This window comes from Centroberyx affinis, unplaced genomic scaffold (genome assembly GCF_046629955.1).
Source record: "Centroberyx affinis isolate AG114_WGS23_722 - 3 ecotype Tasmania unplaced genomic scaffold, CSIRO-AGI_Caff_v1 ptg002320l_1, whole genome shotgun sequence".
Lineage (NCBI taxonomy): Eukaryota > Metazoa > Chordata > Actinopteri > Beryciformes > Berycidae > Centroberyx > Centroberyx affinis.
Window position 1 is genome coordinate 27,702 of NW_027280589.1, and position 9,023 is coordinate 36,724.

Below are 9,023 nucleotides of genomic sequence, written 5' to 3' on the forward strand. Positions count from 1 at the left end.
GTTTTCCCAGGCTATTCGGGGGGGTTTGAACCTCTCCTCTAAACCTCATTAAGTCTGTCAGAGCCATCGTTTGCCTTCAACCCTCCTCTCTCCCTCACTCTTGTTGCTCTTATTCTTTCTCTTGGCGTCAAAGGAGGAGAAACTTTCCACTTCACTCTTGTGTTTCTAGACAAAAGTCAGTCAGCAGTTCCTTCCTTTTTGTTTCTGGCTTCTTCTTCTTCTTCTTCTCCACCTCCACCCTCTGGCTCAGTGTTTGTCCGTCTCTCTGCCCGCCTGATGGGAGGTGTAGCCGTTGTTTGGGGGCAGGAGGCGGTCTGAGTCGGCCGGGACGGGCGGCGCGGAGCTCAGGCTTCTCGTCAGAAGGCGGAAAGCTCCTCTGCAGATCAGACAGAACCAGTAGAGCTGCAGAGCCATGAGGAGAGCGGCTCCCACGTTGCACTGCCACGGAGCGACCAGCGGCACCGAGTACAGAGGGATGGAGGCGTACCTGCAACACGGGACAGAGGGCGCTGCTGTCAAACACATCAGACACCAAACTCCATTCAGATTTCTGGCAATTTACAACATTTTACTCAAGATCTGTTCTGAATCATTCTCTTTAATTTGGCACAAATACAATCTACCAAACAGGACTTTATTTCAATACAATTTTAACTTGTTGAATTGGTTCACCTGTTATTTCCACACTCTTCTTCTACCAAATTACACCATGGTAGTGGCAGTGTGGATCAGTTCTAAAAGTGAAATGTGATTAAAATAAGTGCTGCTTGGATTACATGTATGCCAAATTGTAGAGTGGCTCCTAACGGTTCAGAAAATGTATTTTATGTGGTATTTACCTTTGCTGGTAATCAAGACTACATTAAATTGCCAGATTTTTTTAAAAAGAGCTTAGCATGAAATTTTCTCCTTTCAAGAGAGAGCGACGCATACTGTGGCAAAGCGATCTGGAGCGAAACTACAACAGCTGAACAAAACTGAATGAAACTGTTGAATGGATGCAGACAGACAGACTGTTAAATGTTCATCTTTGCTTTATAAATTACCTTCAAGTCAATAAAAAGAAAGAGGGCTTTACTTAAAATCAATTATAAAGTGCGTGTTTTAGTGTTGTTTAACTTGCTTGTTTCACAACATGTACACTCCTATTGAGCAATTGATTATTCCTGTACTCAATAGCTCCATCAAAACTCAGCAACCCAGGCCAACTAATACTTCACACTCATGGAAAAAAGGCCAAAATGCCAAAGCATCTTTCAGTTAAAATACTTTTGACCAAATTAATCATTGCATAAATTATGCTTTGCCTTCCATTCGTTGACATGCAGGAAATCTGCTGGATTGCTTTATGGCACAAAACCTGAAGAGGGCGCTGTTCTTCCAGAGCAAACTGAGCTAAAGCTTTCAGTTTCTGGCAGCAGATGGTGGAAGGAGTGAAAGGCCGAAGGACGAAAATGATAATATCACTCTCCAACATAAATTATATAGTCCATTTTCTCCATTGGAGATAGCAACATCCTTCTGTGTGAAAAAGGCAGAAAACCAAGTCCTGCATGTCAGGACTGTGAGCAGATTAGCGCTCTGTTGTTTCTTCACAGATCAGATGAAGCAGAGATTATCACCAAGCCTGTTAAGCAGCTAAACCTCCAGCCTTTCTGCCTTAAAGCTAGTCAGCAACTAGAGTGATAAAGTGACCATAACAGTGAGTGTCCTGAAGCTCGTGAATCCTCCGAGTTAATCAGCTGATAAAAGTGAACAGATGTTACTGAGGGCCGTTTCATCATTTCACCTACTGCAATATAATCACTTTCAAATGTGTTTTAACAATGAGAAAATATCAGTTTATCTCCTAAGCAAGGACAGGATTATTGGTAGGAAGGATTTTAATTAAGGATGCACTGATATATTAGCCAGACGGGTCTCGCAAGTTGACTACCGATATATATCAGTTTGCTGATATTACGGATATATAGGATATATATTGGCCTTTTATTAAAATTAAAATCAGCCAGTCAATGTAGCCCACCTCTGACATGATGGGATATGGTGCCAGTTTGTCTTTTCTACATACTTTAGATGCATATTAAAGCTGCTATGTGTAATATTTTTAAACATCAATATATCATCAAATTAATTGTGGTACCTTGGTATAATTACAGCAAACAAATGAGACTATAGTCAAGACAGTTGGTAGCCTCTATCTCACACCTGTGGTATTGTTAGTGCTAGTGTTTCTCAAAATTAAGACTTAATTTCCCATAAGCCCCGTTGCCCCAGGGAGATGGATAGAGAGACAGGGAGATGGACAGAGAGACGGGGAGATGGATAGGGAGACAGAGAGATGGATAGAGAGACGGGGAGACGGACAGAGAGACAGGGAGATGGACAAAGAGACGGGGAGATGGATAGGGAGACAGAGAAATGGATAGAGAGACGGGGAGACGGACAGAGAGACCAGGAGATGGATAGAGAGACCAGGAGATGGATAGAGAGACGGGGAGATGGATAGAGAGACGGGGAGATGGACAGAGAGACGGGGAGATGGATAGAGAGACGGGGAGATGGACAAAGAGACGGGGAGATGGATAGAGAGACGGGGAGATGGACAAAGAGACGGGGAGATGGATAGAGAGATGGGGAGACGGATAGGGAGACAGAGAGATGGATAGAGAGAGACGGGGAGACGGACAGAGAGACCAGGAGATGGACAGAGAGACAAGGAGATGGATAGAGAGACGGGGAGATGGACAGAGAGACAGGGAGAGAGAGACAGGCAGATGGACAGAGAGACGGGGAGACAGATATAGAGACGGGGAGACGGACAGAGAGACGGGGAGAAGGACAGAGAGAGAGAGACAGGCAGATGGACAGAGAGACGGGGAGACGGATAGAGAGAGACAGGCAGACAGACAGAGAGACAGGCAGACGGATAGAGAGACAGGGAGAGAGAGACAGGCAGACGGACAGAGAGACAGGGACAGAGAGACAGGGACAGAGAGACAGGCAGCGGTCCTACCTGCTGTAGGCGTAGTACAGGTAGGGGAAGAGCAACACTCGACAGCTGAAGAAAGTGAGCAGCATGAGCGCTCCGTTCACTTTGTGCAGGAGAGTCTGCTGCTGGTTGAACTGATGGGACGAAAACCAGAGAACGAGAGACACCGACAGAACCGGGTCCAGAGTGAGGGAGGACAAAAGGAAAAGATAAAAGGTAAGAGAGAAGACATCAATAAAGCAGCGTAAGCCGTGTTACGTTAAATTCCTCAAGTCAGTTTGGTGTGAGTTAACTCGGACTACAAGCACTGACTCATGTAGCACTGAAGAGAAAATACAATTAGTACTGGAGTAGTGGAGAGAGCTGCAGGGATGAGAGATGGAGGGATAGGAAGAAGGGATGATAGAGTCCGTTTTCTCCATTAGAGATATTAACATCCTTCTGTGTGGAAAAGGCAGAAAGTTGCCTCACAGTTCATGTTAAATATGGCTCTTGGCACCGGATCCTGTACATTATAAATGAATGTCAAATTTATTTGAAGACAGAAAGTGGTCAAATTCCTTCCATGTTGCAGCAGCCACGTGTTACATCTTCACCTCCCACTTCTGTGCATGATATGTGCGTGATTCAACCTTCCTGGATATTACTGTATTATTATTAAATGCATCATCAAGTTGAGGCTCTAGCTGCAAGTTCCTCAGAGGAAAACCTAAGACACGTCTAAAATCATCTGTGTGCTTGATGAAAGATCACTGTAATGATTTCATTCAAAAACATCCAAATTGACTAAAATCAAAGTACAAGTCAAAGTCAAATCCCAAGTCACCAGAACCACCAGAAGTCAAGTCTCAAGTATTCTCTTCATGCATTAAGTCAAAATTGTGACTCGAGTCCACAATAATACATAGAGGTTAACTACCTGGATCAGGACTTTCCCCAGACAGACGGAGGGAGTGCTGAGCTCAGCCAGAAACAAGACGCCCTGGAAGTAATCGCCCCTCCCCTGCCTCCAGAACTGAGAGAGAGAGAGAGAGAGAGAGAGAGAGAGACAGACAGACAGAGAGACAGACAGACAGAGAGACAGGCAGACAGACAGACAGATAGAGAGACAGACAGACAGACAGATCAGAAGAGGGAGAACAGGAGGCACATGAAAGAAAATTGTATTTGTTGCCAAGCGTTTCACCAATCAAACCTTCTCAGATCCATAATGCAAGCAATTGTGAAACTTATGTAAAAATGGATTTGCACGGACTAGAATAAAAAATTTCCCCCTCAGATTCAACGGCTTTAGTTTTCATTTCAGCCATGACCACTTTCTGCCATTTTGAATTTTATGCAACATTGATCTAATCTCACTGAAACTTTGCACACAGCACATGTGGACGTCCTATATTGTATTATGGCACAGAATTTTGATGCTCTTAACCATCTGTGAAGCACAAACAAATTTGACTGCGAAGACATGCAAACAGGAAGTGAGGCGTATTTGCTACACGCTTGATGCTCCTGCAACGTTTACTCACAAGAATCATCTAAGTTTCATCTAATCTATCTGAGCATCCTTTGTCCGTTCATTCAAACTCCATTTCTCTCCACTGATCCCTGGTCTCCATAGTTACCACTGATGCTGGGAAGCAGACGGCCACCATGAAGATGTGATGCAGCACCATGAGCGCCTCGCGCCGCAGGTAGCCGGCCGCCGCGGCGCCCATCGACCCCCCGCCCTCCTCCTCCTCCTCCTCCCCGTGACCTTTGACCTGCAGCTTGTGCCAGTAGCACAGGAACATGGCGTAGATGTCGTAGGCAAAGTAAGGCGTGGCGAAGAGAATATAGGTGTCGGTCAGCCAGTGCCTGAGGGAAGACGAGGAGGAGGGAGGAAGAAGAGGAGGAGGAGGAGGAGGAGGAGGAGGAGGAGGAGGAGAGAGAAAGAAGAGGAGGAGGAGGAGGGAGAAAGAAGAGGAGGAGGAGGAGGGAGAAAGAAGACAAAGAGGAGGGAGAAATAAGAGGAGGAGGAGGGAGAAAGAAGAGGAGGAGAGGGAGAAAGAAGAGGAGGAGGAGGAGGGAGAAAGAAGACAAGGAGGAGGGAGAAAGAAGAGGAGAAGAAGAGGAAGTGAGTCAGTGTGGAGGTCAGAGGAGAAACAGAAGAGCTCCTCCTGCCCAGAGATCGGTTGTTTCTTAGAGTGTTAGAGCGATATATCAGGCTGATATTTCATTAAAAATCACATCATCCTGTGTTGTCCACCTCTGATATGCGTTTGACTGATTACATATTTACTGTAGAATTGATGAAAATTATATGATTTATTTGTATTACACTGCCTATTATGGAGGACCGTAACTGCCAAAATCAAAAATAAAGAAATGAATAAATGACTCAATAAATAAATTAATATGCCATTAAATGCACCAAAAATAATATTAAAAATAAATGTAGGCATTAATTAATTGATAAAAATGTGACATAAATTGATATTTCTGTTTTAATTTGCTTCTGTATTTATTTACCTTTGTATTAATTCCCCTATTTATTTACTTTTTACTATTTATTTCCCCTATTAATTAATTAATTCATTTTATTTGTCCTCCATACCCTGTTGCCAACATATACAAAATACCTATTGTGAACTTCTATCTTTATACCTTTAACTAGAAAATGTGCTCAGTAGAGATCAGACCTCCACCATGTCTGACAACACCCTGCAAGGAAGTTATGCACCTTTTGGTGATAAGCCACGCCCACCACCACGCCCCCGTTAGGCCAATCGACATGAAAAGTTACTCAGTTCTTCCTTGGCTCATAACCAACCTTCATACCAAGTTTCATGCAAATCCGTGCCCGACTTTTAGAGATATCCTGCTAACAGACGGACGGACGGACACACAGGCGAAAACATTACCTCATTGGCAGAGGTAACAACACTAAACTAAAACTACCAAACCCACACTACAACTAAACTGAAATTGAAATTCCAGACTAGTATGCATGAATATGTTGTATTGTCATTATTATTAGCAGTAGTAGTAGTTGGTTTCAGTGGAGAGTTTTAGTGTCCTATGGTCTAAATCCTGTTTCACCCTGACAATAAAACGGTCAGATTTAAAGATATTGAATATGGGCTGTCATAGGGTTAAAGTGGCTCCTACCCAGGGTTCCTTGCTGTATGAGGGCCGAGGCTGTGGAGTGATTTGTTAATCAAATGGGCCCCGGCGCTCAGACCAACCCTCTCCACTTTGACTGGGAAATGAAGCCCCCCCCCCCCCTCCCCCCCTCTCCTCAGTGTGGTAGATTAGGGATCACTGTGACCGTCTTAGTGGCACCAAAATAGCTGCTGCTGCTGCTGCTAGCTTGGCTGGAGAGACTAATTAGGTTGAGATTGTAATTAGATTAGGTGAGGGAGCCAGGAGCCAGGAGAGACTGAGGTCTGGTTTCTAGACACTTTCACACTCGCTGGGCTTCCACCGATACCCACGCTGACACCGATGTTTTCGGATAGAAGTAACGATATTTTGTGGCTGATATTCAATATCTTTAAAATTTGACTGTTTTCATTATGCTTTTCCATTTTCATGTATTCAGCGTTTGCCCCGGAATTTTATTCCTAAAATGGAAAAGCATTTAGACGACGGGACACTAAAACTCTCCACTGAAACCCAGGACACTAAGAAAAATAAAACATATTCTTGCATACTTGTGTTGAATCTGATCAAAATATCACATTGGTATCAGTTCAAATGCAGGTCTTCCCACAGACAACCAGTGTAGTATTGATCAATTCTACATTAAATATGTAATCAATCAAACTGCATCATATCAGAAGCAGACGACACTGACTGGACCGGATCGGATTTTTCTGAAAGATCTGAATTGATCTGAAAGGCCGATATTGGTCCCTCATATCGGCAAACTGATTTATCGGTCCGACCCAAGAACACACAAAGAAGGGTTTGCTCAGAGGGAGGCAAAGAGTCCGTCTTTTTGCACACACACTAATATACATAAAGATGGACACACACACACACACACATTTTGTACTCACTTGTCCTCCATGACGTCTTTGCAAGAAGAGGCGATGATGCATCCGGCTGAACAGGCCATGACAGCCTGGACGGACGACACCAGCCTGAGAGGAAACCACAGCAGCATCTGGTCAGCAGGTCATGACATCATTTCCTCCACTTTCATTCACAGTATTGTACGGTGAAACTACTGAGAAGGCAGAATCTGTCTGTGTTTGGTGAATTGCATTTTTCAATTCATATTGTCATCTGAGTCACCTGAAAGTGAATTGACCCCAAGTCACCTGGTTCTAGTGTTTATGCAGAAATGCCTGTGTGTGTGTGTGTGTGTGTGTGTGTGTGTGTGTGTGTGTGTGTGTGTGTGTGTGTGTGTGTGTTCTTACCGAGCAGAAACGGTGGCAGCGTCTCCTTCGCTCCATCCCAACACGCTCTTCAGACTCTGCTTAGACAGGAGGAAGAGTCCGGGGAAGAAGACGCAGCCGGCAGCCAGGAGGGCCAACATTGCTGCCTGGGTCTCACTGCCTTCCTCTGTGTGTGTGTGTGTGTGTGTGTGTGTGTGTGTGTGTGTGTGTGTGTGTGTGTGTGTGTGTGTGTGTGTATATAAGTGTGTGTGTTCGTTCTCACACACACCACCTTGATGTGCTGGAAGCTTTAAAGAAGGACAGGTGGCTGTTGAGCCTGAGCAAGAGGCTCAAGTGGGCGGGGCATGCTGTCCATAAGCCCTGGAAGCTGCCGGAGGGCTTGTTGTGGCCGGGGAGCGGCCGGCCTGCAGGAGGAGGAGGAGGAGGAGGAATGTATTCTGTGATAACACTGTGCACTGATTTATGAGCCTGACATGCCATCAGGTGCATACAATATATAACACTTTGGTTTAGTTTATTGCTCACATTAAGAAGAAAAGTGATGCCGAGCTGCAAGTAGTGACAGATAGAAACTGTTTGCATACTGATGACAGTTAAGCCCATTAGTTATCAATATGCTTGTCAATAGTTTCATACTAACAATAACATCTTGAATGGAGTTTTTTTTTTAATCTGTAGTAAAACTGAATAAACAAATCTCTATCCATTCTAACTTATCGAAAATCCTGATTCAACGAAATGAATCTTTTGTCAACCAAAATAATCAGGCTATTCAAGGGAGTAGCAAGTAAGCTATCGGGTAAATGTGTGTGTGAGTGTGTGTGTGTGTGAGTGTGTGTGTGGTGGTGGTGGTGGAGGGTGGTTGGGTGTAATGAAAATGAGGGTACGAAATGATCAAAATGAGGGAATGAGGTGTATCTTGTGCCCTTAATGTGGTAAATCATGAGCTTTAAGTTTTTTGGGTTTTTTTTTTTGGCCATGTTCTCCTCATGAATTAGCGGAGCTGCTGCTGTCGGCCAATCAGGATCCAGCATTGTGAGGACTTGGGTCTTCAAATGGATTAAATTCAACTCAACTATTTTCACTAACCCACATGTATTTGCAAAACATCGTGAAGACCGTTATTCTTATCCTGAGCCACCAGAGGACATTTGAAAAACAAAAACATCAAAACAGTGATATGGAAGCTTTAAATTGAGCAACACGAGCTCAGCCAGGAAACTCAGTCATGCTGCGGTCTGTTGAATCCTGACAAACACCAATCACACACACTCTCACACACTCTCACACACTCTCACACACACTCTCGTTAACGGGGCCGAGCATTCAAACCCTGCTGGTACTCACCCAGCCAGGCTGCTGCTTGTGATCTGCTGCTGTGCTGCAGGTTTTAAAGAGTTTTTGCTGTTTCTCCTCGCCCACCGCCACCACAGCTGCCACCAACTTACATCTGCTTTCATGTAGTGTGAGGGGGTGGGATGGGTGGAGGAGGAGGGTGGGGTGTGTGTGTGTGTGTGTGTGTGTGTGTGTGTGTGTGTGTGTGTGTGTGTGTATGTACTCCCTGATTGGTAGCTCATGCTCGGTGCGCAGGGAGTACAAAAAGGCACATGTTCTCTCCGAAAGAAAAAGTGCATTGCCATGTCATCTCA

The 9,023-nt window shown here is 44.6% G+C and overlaps 1 protein-coding gene across 1 annotated transcript; it reads right to left on the reverse strand.

Annotated features, from left to right (window-relative positions):
- Positions 1-246: 246 nt before the first annotated feature.
- LOC139655634 (ceramide synthase-like) lies at positions 247-8,798 on the reverse strand. Its single transcript, XM_071533086.1, has 7 exons — positions 8,722-8,798; positions 7,396-7,540; positions 7,033-7,116; positions 4,615-4,846; positions 3,912-4,007; positions 3,017-3,126; positions 247-487 (listed from the first exon to the last, which is right to left on the reverse strand). The coding sequence occupies exons 2-7, from the start codon at positions 7,512-7,514 to the stop codon at positions 247-249; spliced, it is 882 nt and encodes a 293-aa protein (XP_071389187.1). The 5' UTR covers positions 7,515-7,540; positions 8,722-8,798.
- Positions 8,799-9,023: the final 225 nt, after the last annotated feature.

What these genes read in the sequence shown, in the direction of transcription:
- LOC139655634 (XM_071533086.1), bottom strand. Translation starts at nt 7,514, where the DNA reads ATGTTGGCCCTCCTGGCTGCCGGCTGCGTCTTCTTCCCCGGACTCTTC. An exon ending in TCTGCTTCCCAGCATCAGTG is followed by an intron (nt 4,008 to 4,614) that starts GTAACTATGGAG and finishes TCTCTCTCTCAG; the next exon opens with TTCTGGAGGCAGGGGAGGGG. An exon ending in CTGTACTACGCCTACAGCAG is followed by an intron (nt 488 to 3,016) that starts GTAGGACCGCTG and finishes CCCGTGTTGCAG; the next exon opens with GTACGCCTCCATCCCTCTGT.